At 40.8% G+C, this 21,550-nt stretch overlaps 1 protein-coding gene across 1 annotated transcript in view; it reads right to left on the bottom strand.

Annotated features, from left to right (window-relative positions):
• Window positions 1–4,656, bottom strand: part of LOC126292146 (uncharacterized) — a 71,792-nt gene extending 67,136 nt beyond the window's left edge. Inside the window, exon 1 of the mRNA XM_049985986.1 lies at window positions 4,468–4,656. Coding sequence (XP_049841943.1) covers window positions 4,468–4,618 — 151 coding nt within the window. The 5' untranslated portion in view covers window positions 4,619–4,656. The remainder of the gene's footprint in view (window positions 1–4,467) is intronic.
• Window positions 4,657–21,550: the final 16,894 nt, after the last annotated feature.

Genomic DNA, 21,550 nt, shown 5'->3' with positions numbered 1-21,550 from the left:
GTTTATCGTATAGCGAAATTGCTGCTCGCATTGTTCGAGATCCAATTACTGTTAGCGAATATGGAATCGGCGGGTTCACGAGGGTAATACGGAACGCCGTGCTGGATTCCAACGGCCTCGTATCACTAGCAGTCGAGATGACAGGCATCTTATCCAAATGACTGTAACGGATCGTACAGCCTTGTCACGATCGTTGAGTCAACAGATGGGGACGTTTTGCAAGACAACAACCATCTGTACGATCAGTTCGACGACGTTTGGAGCAGCATGGACTATCAGCTCGGAGGCCATGGCTGCGGTTACCCTTGAGGCTGCATCACAGACAGGAGCGCCTGAGATGGCGTGCTCAACGACGAACCTAGGTGCACGAATGGCAAAACATCATTTTTACGCATGAATCCAGGTTCGTCAGCGCCATACTGGCGTATCACCCGGCGTGATGGTATGGGGTGCCATTGATTACACGTCTCGGTCACCTCTTTCTCGCGATTACGGCACTTTGAACAGTGGACGTTACATTTCAGATGTGTTACGACCTGTGGCTCTACCCTTCATTCGATCCCTGTGAAACCCTACATTTCAGCAGGATAATGCACGACCTCATGTTGCAAGTCCTGTACGCGCCTTTCTGGATACAGAAAATGTTCTACTGCTGCTCTGGCCAGCACATTCTCCAGATATCTTACCAATTGAAAACCTCTTGTCAATGGTGACCGAGCATCTGGCTCGTCTCAATACGCCAGTCACTACTCTTGATGAACTGTGGTATCGTGTTGAAGCTGCATGGGCAGCTGTACCTGTACACCCCATCCAATCTTTGTTTAACTCAATGCCCAGGCGTACAAGGCCGTTATTACGGCCAGAGGTGGTTTTTCTGGGTACTGATTTCTCAGGATCTATGCACCCAAATTGGGTGAAAATGTAATCATATGTCAGTTCCAGTATAATATATTTGTCCAATGAATACCCGTTTATCGTCTGCATTTCTACTTTGTGTAGTAATTTTAATGGTCAGTAGTCTAGATAGAATCCCGATGAGCGTTAACTGTAAACCGAGACCTTATTAACTGATAAGAAATTTACTTAGACGTTAGTTCTTAGATTAAATACCACATATGATCACCTCTATGTTGGTATGGTTCCACACGATCTCATGCGGGGGATGAACAAGATTATATGGCCCTAACACGAGTTCTTCTCAAAGTTAGGAGAAGTTGGAAATAAAATAATTTGCATTATTATTGGAGTAATACGGCACTTTGCTAACGCGAAATTTGACTAAGGTTGTTACGTTATGGCACTGCATTACTACGCATTTATGAGTGAGTGGGTGTGTAAAGCTCAGGGCATCATTTATGGCTTTATGCACAGATGGTCAACGTTGTATTTAGGAAACCGGTAATAACTTAACCAACGATACACGAACTATAAATATAATACGTATGACCGTTCACTGTATGTAGTTACTAGGGTGACGTGGAACAAAACTCTTAATGGGAAAGGTTAATTATTAGTTACGAGTTGGTTCAAGACCCTATGCATTCAAATAGGTTATGCCACCATAATTGTCGAAATACACACTCTAGTGTATCAGATATTACCTATTTAGGATGTTGCCTACAAGGCTATTAACTATTTAGGACGAGGATTATTGTGAGAGTCGTGGAATTCTCACATAGACTACCAAGAAGTAAGGACCTAATATTTAAAGTACACGTATATACTATTGACCGACAAAGGTCAAGCTAATAATACGAACATTAGCTATATTCTTCCCTATTGAACGGGAACATAAATTAAGGGTATGGTCTAATAGTGACCAAAGTATAAGTGCCTCACGTATGTTAATAGAATAAATCAGAACCTAATATTTAAAGTAGAGGGTGACTGGGCGTACAACGTCCCCGTCATCACACTTACGTACTACTGACCGACATAGGTCAGGCATTTACAAAATATAGTCTGTAAACTAAAGTCTGATAGGAATAATATCTCATAGGTTACATTGTATGTAGCGTGACTGCGTGGCCAACGCTATAGTTTCCATTGATAAAGATTCCTTAGAGCAACAAGGTCAACGTTATCTGCCTATGGAAGAATACTTTAAACGATATTGCACAGATATTAAATTCAGCTTAAACTGGCGTCAAGACCTCATGAAATAGTATTGGCCAGCTGAATAAGGCTTAATGCCTATGCGTAGAAAGAAAAGGCACTGTGAGCCAGAATCATTAGTAGGTTTGACTACCATATTGTCAGTTATGTTGGAACTAGAATTATATTTACCGTAAGGAATATGAATTAAACCGTAGTATTGAATTTTACCAAATGTCGTGGTGAATTTGTAAGTCTTAAGCGTCGAACTATCAGGAATGGATATGCAGAGACAAGACACGAAAGTTAGTGTGAGTCTCAGGCTTAGTGCCGTTCTTAACTGTTAGTCGTAAACTAATCATTCACAGAATGGGTTAATGTTGACCATCTGTATTGCAAAAGTCGTCTATTTTAAAGTTGCATGTAGTGATTTGGAAACTTAACTTGTATGTAACAGGACTAAGTATCATACTACATTACTGACCATTAAAATTGCTACGCCAAGAAGAAATGCAGATGATAAACGGGTATTTAATGGACAAATATATTATACTAGAACTGACATGTGATTACATTTTCAAGCAATTTGGATCCATAGATCCTGAGAAATTAGTACCCAGAACAACCACCTCTGGCCGTAATAACGGCCTTCATACGCCTGGGCATTGAGTCAAGTAGAGCTTGGATGGCGTGTACACGCACAGCTGCCCATGCAGCTTCAACACGATACCACAGTTCATCAAGAGCAGTGACTGGCGTATAGTGACGAGCCAGTTGCTCGGCCACCATTGGTCAGACGTTTTCAATTGGTGAGAGATCTGGAGAATGTGCTGGCCAGGGCAGCAGTCGACATTTTCTGTATCCAGAAAGGCCTATACAATACCTGCAACATGCGGTCGTGCATTATCCTGCTGAGATGTAGAGTTTCGCAGGGATCGAATGAAGGGTAGAGCCACAGGTCGTCACACATCTCAAATGTAACGTCAATGAAAACAAGAGGTGACCGAGACGTGTAACCAATGGCACCCCATACCATCACGCTTAGTGATAGGCCAGTATGGCGATGACGAATACACGCTTCCAATGTGCGTTCACCGCGATGTCGCCAAACACGGGTGCGACCATCATGATGCTGTAAACAGAACCCGGATTAATCCGAAAAAATGACGTTTTGCCATTCGTGCACCCAGGTTCGTCGTTGCGTACACCATCGCAGGCGCTCCTGTCTGTGATGCAGCGTCAATAGAAACTGCATCCACGTTCTCCAAGCTGATAGTCCATGCTGCTGCAAATGTCGTCGAACTGTTCGTGCAGATGTTTGTTGTCTTGCAAACGTCCCCATCTGTTGACTCAGGGATCGAGACGTGCCTGCACGATCCGTTACAGCCATGCGGATAAGATGCCTGTCATCTCGACTGCTATTGATACGTGGCCATTGTGATCCAACACGGCGTTCCGTATTACTCTCCTGAACCCACCGATTCCATATTCTGTTAACAGTCATTAGATCTTGACCAACGCGAGCAGCAACGTCGCGATATAATAAACCGCAATCGGGATAGGCTACAATCCGACCTTTATCAAAGTCGGAAACGTGATGGTACACATTTCTCCTCCTTACATGAGGCATCACAACAACGTTTCACCAGACAACGACGGTCAACTGCTGTTTGTGTATGAGAAGTCATTTGGAAACTTTCCTCGTGTTAGCACGTTGTAGGTGTCGCCACCGGCGCCAGCCTTGTGTGGATGCTCTGAAAAGCTTATCATTTGCATATCTTCATCCTGTCGGTTAAATTTCGCGTCTGTAACACGTCATCTTCGTGATGTAGCAATTTTAATGGCCAGTAGTGTAGCATCACAAGCTAGTATATTATGTATAAAACTATGAGGTCAAAGTTATGGAACCAAAAGGTCTTTAACGAAATCAAAGTAATAGCTTATACATACTGGGCATTCATAGGATGTAAGTACGCGGTGACCAAAAGAGAATAAGGTGGTCGATGTTAACACAAAATGAATTACGGTGGACGAAACAATGGTCGGAAACCTTCGAAAAAGGATTATGCATCGTACCCATCACATTCCACAACCTCTGTCTAACACGTACTCTCACGCATTTCGGAAACGTCTTGGGCTCAATGAAGAGATGTACACTGATTATTTTGAGCCTTCAAAACCGTACTTCGTACCATCTGGTCACACGCGAGAGGCTGGACAAAGTCGATTGATGTGTAGTGAGTGTCACAGTCATTTGCTTTCAGACTGAGAGTGTTTGATAACGATATATGCAAGCAAAGCCTAGTCTTAGTACTTCAAAACTGGACGGTGATTAGAGTAGTGTGAATCATTGCTATACGAGAAAGTACTCACTGAATTCTCCACAGTAGGCGCTATATATCCAGTCTGCACCGTAGCCCTCGAAGTTGGAGGTGTAGATCTTATGGCAGACACAGTCGAGCACCGAAGTGCCATTCGCCGCCAGCAGAGCCAGCAACGGAGCAGCTACCCCCACTGGATGCATTGTCAGCTGTTGTTGAGACCGAGAGGGAATCACACGCACTGAGCATCGCAGGTACCGCGGGCCCACTAAAAGGATTCTCGTAGCGGAAGTCTTTCCGCAGGATGGGAAAACCACAGGAAGAAATAAGACTTCCGTGCGGATCCTATTTTCCTGTCAGAGTGACCAGCTCCCAGCATACAGTCGCTACAGAAAGATATTCCTTCGTTTTACGCGTACATCTGCCACACGTTTTAAGTGTGACAGAGCCACTAAGAGAGATGCGAGTGATACCCAGAAGTGAAGGTTTAGTTTCCGACACAAAAATTGCGAGGCTTGACCTTCTTTAACACTGATTCCCCAACTGAGAGAGGTTGTAGGTAAATCTGCTCATTGTAGAAATTAATTTGTTCATCTCAATGATTGACGCCATACATGTTATCTTATACAGGACGATAATATTATGGAAATACGTGAAATAAAATCGTGGTAACTTCTGAACGGTTTGTGTTAGGATGTTCAAACTGCACGGTGGTCACGGGGCACTATGAAAAATAGTATGCGCTGGCATAGTTTGGTTTAGCGACGAAGCCAATCTTCATTTGGAGCGTTCGTCAACAAGCAAAACTGGCGCATTTGGGGGACTGAAAATCACCATTTCGCGACCGAGAAGTCTCTTCACCCTCAACGGGTGACTGTGTGGTCTGCAATATCCAATCACGGAATAATCGGTGCGATATTTACCTTGATGGCACGGTAACTACCGAACGGTACGGGAGCAAAATTACTGATGACGGTAGAAGTAGAGAGGATATCAAATGTCGACTGGCAATGGCAGGGAAAGCGTTTCTGAAGAAGAGAAATTTGTTAACATCGAGTATAGATTCAAGTGTCAGGAAGTCGTTTCTGAAAGTATTTGTATGGAGTGTAGTCATGTATGAAAGTGAAACATGGACGATAAATAGTTTAGACAAGAAGAGAATAGAAGCTTTCGAAATGTGGTGCTACAGAAAAATGTTGAAGATTAGACGAGTAGATCACATAACTAATGAGGTATTGAATAGGATTGGGGAGAAGAGGAGCTTGTGGCACAACTTGACTAGTAGAGCGGATCGGTTGCTAGGGGACGTGTTCTGAGGTATGAAGGGATCACCAACTTAGTACTGGAGGGCAGTGTGGGGTGTAAAAATGGTAGAGGGAAACCTAGAGATGAATACACTAAGCAGATTCAGAAGGATGTAGGCTGCAGTAGGTACTGGGAGATGAAGAAGTTTGCACAGAATAGAGTAGTATGGAGAGCTGCATCAAACCAGACTGAAGACCACAACAACAACAACAACAACAACAATGATACTATTATGCAACAGGACTGAAAATTGCTAAAAATCGTTATTCTTGTGATCGGAGGCTTTGCCGGCGTATTTGTTGCTTGCAGGGCTCTCGGGTGTCCAGCCGGATGCGATCGTTGAAGTCCCACGATATTTCGGCGAGTAACCTTTCCGCTATCATCAGGTGGTTCTCATGGAATGGTGTGCCTGCTCATTGTCAGTGTTCTTTATGTGTGTCGGGCTTCGATTCCCTGCGCCGACGGTCCGATTGCGGCCGCCGACAATCCTTTTGCGGGCGCTGACCCAGGTCTGCGCTCACCGCGGCGTTGCGCCGGGTGGTGGAAGATGCAGAATGCCGTGGAGTGTCCTCTGCGGCCGTCGTAGAAGGGTCTTGTGTCAGCTTGTGGCGTGACTCCTTGATGGAGTTCAGTTTGAAAACCTGTGTCTCGGTTTATGAGATTGTTCGTTACGCAAATTTCAATGGCCTCCTTGAAGATGCTGTCCCAGTAGAATCTCGGTCTCTTTGTATTTCGCGTTGTGTCCAGTTTCCGAGCAGTGTTCTGCCACTGCCGATTTGGTGAACTGGCCAATTCGCGTGTGGCGTTGGTGTTCTTTGCAGTGGTCTGCTACTGTTCGGATTGTTTGACCGATGTAGGATTTGCCGAAACCACATGGAATATTATATACGCTCGCTTTCTTGAGGCTGTGGGGCGGCGAGTAAGTTACTTCACTGGTTTAAAGTTTTGTGCCGTCTTTCATCACGTGAGCCTGGCAACTAATTTGGTGGTCAGCCAGAAAGCGAAGGGAAACATACTGACCTTAGCTTCCAGTCCACACGGCCACATTCCGGTCCAGCCCACTGAAGGAAAAGTGTATTTCCCATTTCTTTGCGGGATCTGGACTGTGACTTCAGTAAAAGTTTAAAGTTCCAGTCAAGATTTTATTTAATTAAAGTTTCTCACAAACAACACTTAAAATTGCGTTGTGTTCAGTTGAAAACAAGTCTTTCTAATCTAACAGCACCTTTAGCAGTTCAGAGGCCACCTCTACGGTAAGTTCCTACCAGATTGTTTTTCGCCGTGACTTAGGTCTTTTGAGGTTTTCCGCGGGAAAACAAACCTCGTTAACATTTTCAAAAACCTCTCTTTCAGTCAATAATTTGGAAGAAAACCATGCATAACGTATCGAGTGTATTTTAATAGCGCCTTCACGAGACGCAATTTCTCGTTGTTTTTCTATTAAATACGAACAATTTTGAAGACACGGACAAGCATACATTTTCAGTATCACTTTATCGTTTGGCCGTTTACTAGTCGATGCTTATTAATACTATATTATTTGTGATAATAAAAATTTGTAGACGGCCAAATAACATTGTAAATTTAATAAAAGTTCATTCGATTATACGTATATTTTTCCCATTATATTAATTGTAGTGTAAATAGTAAAGAAAACGACTGCGTTAGAAATTAAAAAAACTGACGAACGGGAGTCGATGCAGCGATCACGGGGCTTGAACGCTAATCGCTCGGCTGCCGCCGCTTCGTGGTAAAAACATCCACGCACAGGTGTATACTTGACGACCGAAATTATCTTGCGATTTTCTCAATAACGCTTGAGAAGTACGCGCTACCGCTTTTACACATTTGGTTCTGCTAATGGAGTACTAGGAGTGTACAAAGTTTGAAGTAAAGCCGCGTTCCAAATGTCGTGGGTTCCCCTTGTGAGATGAAGAGGTCGGCACAGGAGAGGAGTTCATGGTGCGTCGCATCAAATCAGTGAGAAGGCTAAAGACTCCAAATAAAAAAAAAAATATTCTGTGATATATGTGAATATTGCTTTCAAAATGTGTCACGAACACAGATAGTAGTGAAGAAGTGATAAATTATGAAGAAGTAATGAAGTATTGTGGTTCAGACGGCAGTTTTACTGAATGAACAACGAAGATGTAGTAAGCGACGAACATCTGTTCTTTCATCTTTTAGGGGGTGATGTCAGCGAGGAAAATTTTCGTGAAGGTTCGAAATTAAGTGTTAAGTCTGTAAAACGTCGCTAATGCTCTAATTCATAGATTCTGGATGAATGAAATATGGTTATTTCCGCGTCATGAGGTACACTTCTTTTCTCCCGCACCACAAATCATTTTGGCTTTTAGAAATACATAAGATAGCCTGTGTTAATTCAAGGTACAAGCAAAACTCTTTTACTACTTTAAGTGTCTCATTTCCTAATCTAATTCCCTCAGCATTACCCGACTTAATTCGACTACATTCCATTATCCTTGTTTTGCTTTTGTCGATGTTCATCTTATATCCTCCTTTCAAGACACTGTCCATTCCGTTCAACTGCTCTTCCAAGTCCCTTGCTGTCTCTGACAGAATGACAATGTCATCGGCGAACCTCAAAGTTTTTATTTCTTCTCCATGGATTTTAATACCTACTCCGAAATTTTCTTTTGTTTCCTTTATTGCTTGCTCAATATACAGATTGAATAACATCGGGGAGAGGCTACAACCCTGTCTTACTCCCTTCCCAACCACTGCTTCCCTTTCATGCCCCTCGACTCTTATAACTGCCATCTGGTTCCTGTACAAATTGTAAATAGCCTTTCGCTCCCTGTATTTTACCCCTGCCACCTTCACAGTTAGAAAGAGAGTATTCCAGTCAACATTGTCAAAAGCTTTCTCTAAGTCTACAAATGCCAGAAACGTAGGTTTGCCTTTCCTTAATCTAGCTTCTAGGATAAGTCGTAGGGTCAGTATTGGCTCGCGTGTTCCAGCATTTCTACGGAATCCAAACTGATCTTCTCCGAGGTCGGCTTCTACCAGTTTTTTCCATTAGTCTCTAAAGAATTCGACTTAGTATTTTGCAGCTGTGACTTATTAAACTGATAGTTCGGTAATTTTCACATCTGTCAACACCAGCTTTCTTTGGGTCCGCAGCTCGTGGTCGTGCGGTAGCGTTCTCGCATCTGGCGCCCGGGTTCCCGGCGGGGTCAGGGATATTCTCTGCCTCGTGATGACTGGGTGTTGTGTGATGTCCTTAGGTTAGTTAGGTTTAAGTAGATCTAAGTTCTAGGGGACTCATGACCGTAGACGTTAAGTCCCATAGTACTCAGAGCCATTTGAACCATTTTTTTGCTTTCTTTGAGTTTGGAACTATTATATTCATCTTGAAGTCTGAGGGAATTTCGCCTGTCTCATACATCTTGCTGACCAGATGGTAGAGTTTTGTCAGGACTGGCCCTCCCAAGGCTGTCAGTAGTTCTAACGGAATGTTGTCTACTACCGGAGCCTTGTTTCGACTTAGGTCTTTCAGTGCTCTGTCAACCCATAATATTGTCCTCCAAAAACATCGCCCCTGTATAGACCATCTATATACTCCTTCCACCTTTCTGCTTTCCCTTCTTTGCTTAGAACTGGGTTTCCATCTGAGCTCTTCATGTCCATGCAAGTGGTTCTCTTTTCTCCAAAGATCTCTTTAATTTTCCTGTAGTCTCATTACTAGTTGCAGATTGTTTATCGAATTTAACGCTACTGTTATTCGAGATGGCAATACTTTTCTTTAAGCAAAATAAACAGTTTTGTCACACAACACGATTGTATTTTATCCTGTCAAAATAGTTGTTACGCAATAACCAGGCTTCATGCGTCAGCATATAGGAATTTGTATCACGTAAGATGCGGTTTGCATTTATAGAAGTCGACTATATTTAGAGATTATTCACAATCTAATTGGAATTTATTACCTCAGATTGGGTTCTGGGCCACCAATAGTCAATTATTATCGCAATTATGACCAACAACATTCTTGTCTCTATAGAAAATCAATTTTAGAACTGCCGCTGCAATATTTCACTAAGGTGGCGGCTAACATTAGACAATCACTTGTCGATTCTGATTGAACCTCTGTTTTACTACTAAGAAATAATATATATTAAATCTTTTTGTACCTTCGCTATATGGATTAACATTTCAAAGTATTTCTCAATGTTAATCGCTTATTATCCCGCATTTGCTAATAAACCGTGCTGTAGATCAATAGCGCTAAAGGCTGCGCTCCTTTATAGCTGATCTGAAAAGATTACATTTATATAGGACGAGAATCACAATGAAATAAAACTCCTAACAAAGAAGATTCATTTCAATGACACATAAACTCTATTTTTCAATTTTTAAATTAGCAGCATAATACAGGTTTTTACAGACCTCTCTGTTTCGAGACAATAATCACATTCTATCAGAACAACAGTTCGAATAAGAAGAAAGAGTATTCTAGAACAATCATGGATAAGAAAAGATTGAGATTTTCATTATCTTTTTCCATGGGTATTGTCTGACATACAATTTTTTTACAAAATAAAATCACTGACGATGAAGTACTTTTTATTAATATCGCTAGAATGTTCATTCACATTCCACACACAACGCTATCGCGAATACTATTCCTAATAAAATATAGGCGTTGATATTACACTGTCCTTCAGGAAACGCTACAGCCAATAATAACACGGCTTCAAATCTGGTGAACTTGGAGGCCACGCGGTTTGGAATGGTCGACCTATGATTCGGTTTCCTGAAAATGTGTGACGGAGTAACCGAGTGACCTCACGGGTGATATGAGGTGCTGCAGAACAGTTAAGTCCAAACCATCTCTTCTTCGGTAGAGCAAGGATCACATGCTGAGGATGCAGATCTCAGTAAAGCGCAGCGTCCACGCTGCATTTCTTTTGGTCATTGAGATCTGAAGTTACCCAAGATCAATGGACCAATTATGAAGTGCGTAGTCAACCCACACCACACAGTGACGTTTTTACAGTGCCGGGAACTACACGAACTTTCGTTGGCGATGAAGATATCCAAATGCGACAGCTGTAATTGTTCAGTGCCCCAGTCAGGGTGAAGTGTGCTTCATAGCTCCATAAAACATTCCAACACCAAATCTTGCAAGAAAAGTCTGCATCACGTGGCAAAAATTGATGAGCAATGTGAAGTTTGTATGGATACTATTTCACGTTGTTCGAACAGTGGACCACGAGATGTTCAGCTATCGTGACACAGCTCGTGCACTGCTTGTAGACTGCACATTGCGCCAAGTAGTCTCTGCCACGGAAACAGTAGCTAACTACGTCAAAAATTTGTGGTACAATTCGTCGTCTGCCTCTTCCAGGACCATTTTCCAAATCGCCAATTAATTCGAATGTTCTCCAACTCCGACACGGAATGCAACAATACTCGCGAAGAGTATTATTGCTACTGCTGTTCTGAATTGCGCAGTGCAATGGGCAGTGCTACAATGGGTGAGGTCACATTATGTGACTTCCAATTCCACCATACAAGACTAACGGAACAGAAGTGCTACATTAAATTACAAAATAAATTTTGAAGGAATGAAAACGCAAACTGTTTCTGTGATAATGCCCTGTAATTTTATGAACGCAAACTGACGAAACAAATTTACGAAGACTGCATGATACACGGGTAAAAATCACGCAGCACTGTAAGGATAAAGAAACGAGATCGGAAATGAACTTTACCTAATCTAGCCCTAGCAATAATTTGGAAGTGCAACACGTAGCTACGAATATTCTACTGTTTCTAACTGATGTAAAACAGGCCCTAGTAAATCGATATGTCTTACGTGAGGCAACGGAAACTCGGTACTGTTCGAAGTAATAGTCTTAAAAAAATGCAGCTCAGCAACAGAATAGCTAAAGGGGAAAAAAAGGAAGTCATTCGCAAGAACGTGCATCTATGCTAAGCAGATCGTCTTGCGCAACAGAATAGCTAAAGGGGAAAAAAAGGAAGTCTTTCGCAAGAACGTGCATCTATGCTAAGCAGATCGTCTTGCGCAACGACTTACATCTGTGCTAAACAGCAGCCGGCCGGAGTGGCCGAGTGGTTCTAGGCACTTGTCCGGAACCGCGCTACTGTTACGATCGCAGGTTCGAATCCTGCCCCGGACATGGATGCTTGTGATGTCCTTAGGTTAGTTAGGTTTAAGTAGTTCTAAGTTCTAGGGGACTGATGACCTCAGATGTAAAGGCCCGAAGTGGTCAGAGCCATTTTTTATGCTAAGCAGATCATGCTTCGTTCGTGCTTCAGTTCTATCCACAGTGTTCTGAATACTACTGTAACACATTCTTTGAGCACAACAATAACTTCTGTAACACACATTCCTCTGTCATGAGATTAATATTAAATGGGAAAAAGAGTGATAAATCCAGAACTTCTGACTGTAAGTGATGTGAGCGGATAATCTTGCTTAATCTCATCTGCGCAATGAAACCAAACCAATAAAGGAAATTCCTGCTAAAACTTTGCCCTTTTGCAACATACCGTAAATTTCGTGCAAGCAAGCAGAGCAACAACAGCAATATCTAGAAATCCTTACGTCGGAAATTAAACTTCACCAAATTATATTTCCAAAATTCATCTTTCTCTCCGAGCTCTGAAAGCTATTCCCAAACCCCTCAGCACGACCAATATCTGACTCACTCACTAGCTTCTTCTAGAATGCTACACCAACGACAATGCTACTAGCAATCACAGATCACATTGTTTGTAGTCAGAACCTCTGTGATATAAAATATCAACTGTTTAAAACCTCTGGCTGAAAAATATCCAGTACACAGATATGAAGTATTACGCATCGCGCGAAAATAGATCTTACATCACTTCTCTTGAATAACAAAAATAACCTAGAAACCTTACAATTGGAGACGCTATCAAGCGCTAGCTACGCTCCCACGCACCACCGACGCGCAATTTACGGGGAACTGTGAAACCTGTACGTAGGCACCTCGCTCCACACAGCTCCGAAGAAGTGTCAAGGATTTTTCGAAACCATTCCACGCAGACTCAGGTGATTACAGTGTGTGTCGTTCGTTTCCATGCTGTTGAAACAGTTGATCATGATCAGGATTTCGAGTGAACGGGATTGCGTAAAACCAACACTTCATGCCACTCGTAACTTTCACTTGTTTATAATTTTTTTCTATATTTTGTATATACTCTGTCGGTATTTAAGTAAACTTATATCTTCGTACTGAATACGGACGTTTCCTGTATCTGTATTATAAACTGTAAAATACTGTATAGTATAATTTTACCCGTTGGTGTCAATGTTACTTGCTTTACCACATTACTTTCGTAAAATAAACAACAACCGCCTTCAGTCAGAACCGCGATTTCATTTCAATGCACGCTGTATTTTGAGCCCTACGGCTGTATCATCACGTGCTTTGACAATCCCCATAGATTTTTAGCAGATTTAGGTTAACCGTCGACATGGTAAAGTAACACGTTATATTAAAAGGTGTCATAGTGTCAATGTAAGTTTATAAAACTAAGACAAATTAAAGAATAACTTACTGTTTCCATCTGTGGATACATAGTTTCGAAGCACAGTATGACTAAACATCTTTACACACATATATACACTTTCGGTTCTACAACACATTTGCACACAATAATCAAAACAAATCGAAGCATTTTAGAAGCAAAGATGCTGCAGTTCTACAGATACATAGCTTTTATTATTTCAAAGAAGATACAAAGCTATTACTTCCTTAGCTGTACAAGATATCACTTACAAAGCGTTTGTGAATATTTCATATTCGGATGAATGTTGACAGATGGTTCACTATTAAATATATGTTTATTTAGGAAAAAATAAACTTTGATATTTCAATGTTGGTGTCTTTAAATAGAAATTGATACGATCAAAGCAACTGCAATACGTAAACGGGATTCAGAAAAATCTGTTGACAAACTACAGAACAAACACCAGTAATTGAAGCCCTACAGGAATAACAACTTACACAAAATATATTTTAACAATCATTTCCTTTTTAGGCACAGCATCACATAAAATTGCTAACTTATTTAGAAAAATTAATATTAAAATATACTTCTCCACAAACAACACATAACGAACACGGACACAGTAAACACAAACACCTCTGTAACGGAAGATAGTGAAATATATAAATTACAATGTAACTGCTGCCCCGCATTTTACATAGTCATGACATAAAAAACTCTCTACACATGTTACGAAGAACACACTGATGCGTTTTTGTTTAATCACTCTGACAAACCCACAATAGCCAACCACATGTACCTAAATAGAAAGAAGAGTAAGTGACATCCACAACAGCCTAACAGCACTCCAGACAGAAAATCATGCTAAGAAACGATCTACAAGAATCAAATAGAAATAATGTTACATAAAGAAAAATCTTTTGAAGACATGTTAAATGAATAAACAGAGTTTAGCAGCCACAGTTTTATCAGAAATTTTAAAAGCTCATTTTTCCCTAATTAAACAACTATTTAACACTGCAAACCATCTGATAACATTCACCACATTTGACAAGTTCACAAATATTTGTTTTGTAAATGATATCTCGTAACAACTAATAGTGCAATAACGTTGTATCTTCTCTGAAATAATAACTCATGTGAATATTTCGTCTATCATGAGGGCCTTGACTGTTTATCAATACAAATAAAACAGATTCTGCAACAGTCACTTGTTTATTTTGCCCCTACACGTTTAGATGGTTCACGGCATGATCTTCAGGTGAAGAACTGTTTATGGTAAATAAGTTTCAGAAAACCGCAACCAGTCACTTTTTTGAATAATTTTGTTTTATTCCCTGAACCGGTTTTCGAATCTTTTCAGGTTCATCTTCAGATGATGTCTGGAAGTTACATCATTATTTCTGGCATAATGCTGGGTGCTGGCTCTGTGATAGTAAGATTGAACATGCTTTAATGTATCGCCATGACTATTGTTTATCTGTCGATATGGATTTAAATTTAGTTTCTTACTTATTGCGACAGTATGGGTGGCTTTCTACATTAGTGCCCGTCTGTCTGCTTCCATTTTGCTGGCCAGTTGGTATATCACTTCACACGCTTTTACACAGTCTATATTAATGTACACTCTGACAACGAAAATTTGCCAGCCTCTAGCATGTGCTATACAACTGTTGTTTGTAACAAAAATATTCACAAAAAGATATAGCATAGGCGTACTTTGCACACAGATGTAATTTGTTCTTTTTTACATTTATTAAAGTCGATATAAAGGCGAATATTTTAAGCAAACTGGCGATAACGTGAGAGCACGAGATAAAATAAATAAATTACTACAAGAACAAAATTCAAGTGACCTGATATCTTATTTCTATCCCTATATTAACATAGAATATTATAGAAAATATTTTAATCATGATTGGCCGTAACATGAATACCCAGGAGTTAATAATACAGAGTTATTGTAATTGCAATGAGAAACAGCTGTTTGTATGACCACCATTTTTATATGTAAATTTAAATTTTAAATAATAACAGACCTTGAAATTAACTGTTGAATTATCTCTGTTCTTGCGTTACCATTACGTGAAATATTAATAAGAGTAGCTTGTGTTTATTTTAGCTGAAGGTAATAGGTATAAATGTCATAGTGTTTGTAATGAACTATAGCTGTTTGTTTGACCATGCACTTTATATTTAAAAACCAAGAACAAAAGTTCAAGCGAACTGTTGACTTATTTTTGTTCTGACATTAACGTGATCTGAAATATTGGTAAAGGCAGGTTCTGCTTGTTCCAGCTAGAAGTAATTTGTATAAAAGTACTGATTTATATTGATAGTAGAGGGCTTTACCACTTAGAAATATACACACATCAAAAATTTTCGTATTTAATCTTATATCTCTATAGCCAATGTAAAGAAACATATCGTTAAGACGCATAACTTCTCTGAAACGAAAGCGTGAATGTAATGTGCAGTGGAGAGGACACACATCAAGCAACAGTATCGTCACTGTAAGTACAATTCACTGTCGGAAATTCTTGTTTTTAACCTCTGAAGTGCCTTTTCTGAATCAACAATTTTTATCATTAGTAACAGGCGCAAAATAACCTACACCAGTCGTGGTCTGCATCTGTGAAAAGACGTCTGTACACTTCAGCTACACCAGCCATGTAATTAAACAAATATATACCTGAAAATGAAGATCTGAACCATGGAAAGGCATAGTGCCAAAATAAACAAGTGACTGACGCAGCAACTGTTTTTATTTCTGGTAACACATATGTGTATGTAGAAATCCATCAACTTTGCATTTAAAATTGTTTGCTTGTTTTGGCTTTTAATTACAAGAGACAGTTATAGGCATGTGTATTCAAATATAGAGATACAGTATGTCAAGAGGCAGCGCCTATATAAGACAAAAGGTGTCTGGCGCAGTTGTTAGATCCGTTACTGCTGCTACATGGTAGGTTATCGTAATTTAAGTGAGTTTGAACGTGGGGATATCGTAGCCGCACGAACGATGGGACATAGCATCTCCGAGGTACCGTGAATATTAGGAATCCAGTAAAACATCAAATCTCCGACATCGCTGCTGCCGGAAAATGATCCTGCAAGAACGGGACCAATGACGACTGAATACAACCGTTCAACGTGACAGAAGTACAACCATTCCCCAAATTGCTGCAGATTTCAGTGCTGGGCCATTAACAACTGTCAGCGTGCGAGACATTGAACGAAACATCATTGATATGGACTTTCGGAGCCGAAGGCCCACTCTTGTACCCTTGATGACTGCACGACACAAAGCTTTACGACTCGCCTGGGCCCGTCAACACCAACAGTGGACTGTTGAGGACTGGAAACGTGTTGCCCAATCGGAAGAGGTTCGTTTCAAATTTTATCGAGCGGATGAACGTGTACGGGTATGGAGACAACCTCATGAATCTGTGGACCGTGCTTGTCAGCCATCGACTGTTCAAGCCCCTCCCGTCGGAGGTTCGAGTCCTCCCTCGAGCATGGGTTGTGTGTGTGTTGTTCTTAGCATAAGTTAGTTTAAGTAGTGTGTACTCCAGGAACCGATGACCTTAGCAATTTGAACATTTTTCACTGTTCAAGCTGGTGGAGGCTCTGTAATGATGTGGGGCGTGTGCAGTTGGAGTGACATGGGATTCCTGGTACGTCTAGATACGATTCTGACAGGTGACACGTACGTTAAGCATCCCGTCTTATCGCCTGCTTCCATTCATGTCCATTGTGCATTCTGAAGAACTTGGGCAATTCCAGCAGGACAATGCGTCACCCCACTCATCCAGGATTGCTAAGAGCGGCTCCAGGAACACTTTTATGCGGTAAAGCACTTCCATTGGCCACCAAACTCTCCAGACATGAACATCATTGAGCATATCTGTGAAATCTTGCAACGTGCTGTTCGGAAGATGTCCACCCCCTCGTACTCTTACTGATTTATGGAAAGCCCTGCAGGATTCACGGTGTCAGTTCCCTCCAGCACTCCTTCAGACATTACTCGAGTCCATGCCACGTCGTTCTGTTGCAATTCTGCTTGCTGGCAGGAGCCTTGCACGATCTTAGGTAGGTGTACCAGTTTATTTGACTCGTCAGTGTATATGTGTAACATGTGTACACATTACTGTGCTCCAAAACCGCGTATTCACTATTGGAAACAGTAAGCTATTTTTCGATTTGTCTTAGATTTGTAAACATATATTCGCAATACGTCACTTTATAATACGCGACTGTAATCTTACTAGGTCCAAAATTAAACCAAACCTGACAAAAAGATTGATCTAGACTGTCAAAGCACCTGGAAATAAGCTCCTAGGACTCGAAATGCACTGCGCATTAAAATAAAATCACGATTGACGGAAGGGTTTTTTTCTTTTTTTAATGAGTGTGTAATTTACTGATCCATGCTCAGAGCCGGTAGAATTGTAACGGTAGAATAGGGAGAGTCGGGGGGAAGAGCCTCTACGCTAGAGAGGCATAAGCGCGCCAAAGGCGACGTAGAAGGCACAAAGAGATCGTGCCAGCTGAGGCAGACCGTACACAGCCATGTGTGGACGGCGTATTCCATTTAAAACAGCACGAAAGATGAGAAAATGGACATCGTATTTTTTTTAATCCGAAATAATTTTTACAAATGCCAGTTACTGTAAGAGTTTTCGAGTTAAAATTCGCTCTAATTTGCATAATTTTCCGAACGCGACGATTTGTCTACCTTGTAAGTCAAGAACGTTATATCGACTTTCAGCGAACTATGATTCACTTTGAAGCTAAATTTCTCTTGTTCATGGAGATATACAACAATAACATAACAATTACTAATTCAATTTAAAGAAACCTTTATTCATCCATTAAGCATGAACAAAAATTTCATAAACATTAAACTTACACTGGGTTAAACCTCTTTTTATTACACATTTATTTCAGATTTACGTTTTATGGAGATCCTTGTCTGTAATATGGAAAATAATTGTAAATATTTAAGCTCGTGCTATACTTAGGTTCTGATGCGCTGTCTTGAAACATTGACAGCACACGACCGTCATTTTCCTCGTCATGACCTACGGATGTTATAGCTATTTCAATTTACTTTTTTATTTTCTAGCGTTCTCCGTTAAAACTATCATAAAAATGTTACCTAATATTGTTTATAAAGCAAACTGCTGGACAATATAGTGTAATTTTTATTCTATTTAAAATACTGTTTTGTAGCAAAAATATGAAACATGATGAAAACTGCATTAAATTTATGTTCTAAGATATCGAGTGAATATTATCTAAAACTATAAAATAATATCTTCACTTTAAACTTTTATTTGATACTTTTACTTTGTAAAGTTTCTGAGCTACGAGTCTCATAATCGCGTGGCCCTTAAAAAATCTCGAACTTACTTGTTGGTCACAGCTACTAGAATGCGAAAGATATTAACTAAACATCTACTTTAGACGACAGAAAATTCAACCCGTAAAGAAAATGCAAGGTTTCCTGCTGACTGAAGTGAAGTGGAACAGCTCGCATTCTAGGCTAATGTATCTTCACTTGCCAAGAATTAGAGCTTCTAGTGAATGTTGATTCTGCATTTAAACACATGCGGTGCAAGTATTACGCTCTCTGACAATTGTTAACTGGAAGGAGGTGAACGGTGCAATAGTTGCCTACACAAACACAGTACTTCCCGTTGTCACCTCCGGTAAACTGTTTTCACTAGAATTATAAAAAAGCGTGAGCGAAGTGTTAATTTTATGCGAATTTTGTTTTGTGAAATACTGACAGAACTTACTTGTGTATCCAGACTGTCACTGATACAAGTATGTTACGCCTGATGCCATCCTAGTCCGAATCGTAAAGCCTACGTCAACCTCATAACTGTTATGAAAGAGAGTGTACTTTATTCTGGCAAAGATTGTCGGACATCAGTGTTTGTTCAATGCTTCATAAATAATTTACTGATTGAACGGAGCAAAAATGTTTAAATTTTCTTTAACATTCGACTGTCTTACGTGTGACTCAAAACCATGAAGATTATTTTGACAATCGTTAGTGTTAGGACGTGATTTTCCTGTCAATTACTATCCCGTAATAAAGTTAAAAGTTAATACTGGAGGTAAAATGTTAAAACCCTCTAGGTTTCTCGATCCCTCCACTGGGATCTTCTGGATACCTGGTGTCCCCTGTCAGTGTTCAATTATAAAAAACGATTTCCTCCGCGCTTATGCCGAAGAAGTGGTTTTATTGGGTAAAATTCTTCCGGTTACTATTATTCGGTTATCGTCATTGGATAGAAAGCGTAAAAGGTGAACAGAGAGAGGGGAAATGTTTACTGAAATATTATTGTCCTGTTGCAGAGGTGACTTCCTGCTCGTTGTTCGTGCTCCCCACGCACCATAGTTGCGTGTTTACTTCCCTGATGGCGGGAAACCACGAAGCCGGAAGCCAGTATCCGTCTTCTCTATTGAAGTTACATTCCTTTTTGGAAATCTGAATCTCTTCTCGGACTTTCTTTCTGTAAATGTTGCATACTTTGTCAGGAACACCACGTCTCGAAATCACTGTGTTGACCGCAGGTCTGCTGGTCCACTAATGCAGATTTCACACTTTGTCTTCACCTCATGTAGAGCTCCTGCTGTTTAATTCGTTCTTTTACAGTCCTTCCCTTCTATAAATGTTTTGCCGCAGCCGTACATCACCTCATAAACTCCCGCAGTGTGGGAGTAATCACGTGCGTCCATTTTGGGACGGGAAAAGGCTTATTTTTTTCTCACTGAAAAATGTGGGATGTATATAGTTTTTCAGTAGAAATGTCCTGACGCGGTCCGTAACTCTAGAATCAAAGAGTAACCTATCAGAGTGAGAAGACGGTTGTTCGTCCTTCTCATGAACATAACAATATTGGGTTCTAAATTCTTGTTTATGGACAAACCACTGTAAGCATTCGCCTCCACTGTTTTCTTCATTAATTCAGCTACGACTCTCAAGCCATTATTGTCGCTGATACGGAAGTCATCTGATGAGAAAGTGTTAAACACTTCCTGCTTCCGGGCTAGGTGGTGATGCGAAGCTGAGGGTTTGATCGCGCAGTTTCAGCAAATTGTGGGGATGCTGATGTCACCGTTTTAACCACTGTTACATGTCCTACTGATTTTCTATGGGGTTCGAGTCATGTCATTTTGCTGATCAGTCGAGATGTAATGTGGCGGGACTTTGAATTTCGCCGCGCTATACTCGTTCCCTCAGGTATAAATTATACCGCCGCAGCGGTATGAGCGCTCGACGGCAGAGAAAATATATAAGAAACTGAAGGTACAAAAACTGTGACTCTACCCCCTCTTGTCTCTTGAAAGCTAGTCTTGGTCGGTTTAAGACGAAAAAATAAACTTACTGATGTGTAGACGTATTGTGGAAGTTTGTATGAAATTTGGAGGATGGAAGCAGCTACGTGAAATACATTGCATTCAATACCAAGATGGTTTTAATTTGTAGACACTAGTAGTTCCTGGACAATGAAATTTACTGCAAGATTTTGGAGCAGCTACGACTTTTCATGCAGAAATGAAGCAGGAGATTGTTGGAGAACAAGACTTGGACGCCGCGCGGGAGAAGACGTGTAAACATGGTAAAGAATGAACTCTTATCTACGCCATTTCCTCCTGTTAATCACATTTTGTTATTATCAGTTCTCTTTCAAATAATTTTTGTAGTGGAAATTGGTTTGACTTCTGCTCAGAAACGCCACAAGGACCACCCCAACAATATCTTTTCCGAATCACTTTTCTGTAATACGAAGTGCGATTTGCATTTCATTCTTTCCCTTCTTCACGGTCATTAACGATTTCAAACCCTCCCTTCTTATTCACCATTTCGTCCCACATTTTCAAACTTTTCTTTTCTTTTCTACTCTTTTTCATTACCCACTATAGTAATAAGGTGAGGGAGTGTTGAGAAAACCAGTCATATACTCTGCCAGCCCGATGAACTCTGGTGTTGTCGTCTTGAAATGTAGGGGTTTCAATACACACAATCAAATGGTTCAAATGGCTCTAAGCACTACGAGACTTAAGCATCTGAGGTCATCAATCCCCTAGACTTAGAACTACTTAAACCTAACTAACCTAAGGACATCAGACACGTCCATGCCCGAGGCAGGATTCGAACCTGCCACCACAGCAGCAGAGCGGTTCCGGACTGAAGCGCCTAGGACTGCTCGGCCACAACGGCCGTCTGCACACTCATCAAACAGATGTTTACTAAAAGAATGTTTGGATAGACGCGCTGGTTCATG

Source organism: Schistocerca gregaria, chromosome 9, assembly GCF_023897955.1.
Source record: "Schistocerca gregaria isolate iqSchGreg1 chromosome 9, iqSchGreg1.2, whole genome shotgun sequence".
NCBI classification, from domain to species: Eukaryota; Metazoa; Arthropoda; class Insecta; order Orthoptera; family Acrididae; genus Schistocerca; species Schistocerca gregaria.
This window is presented reverse-complemented; position numbering and strand designations above follow the sequence as displayed.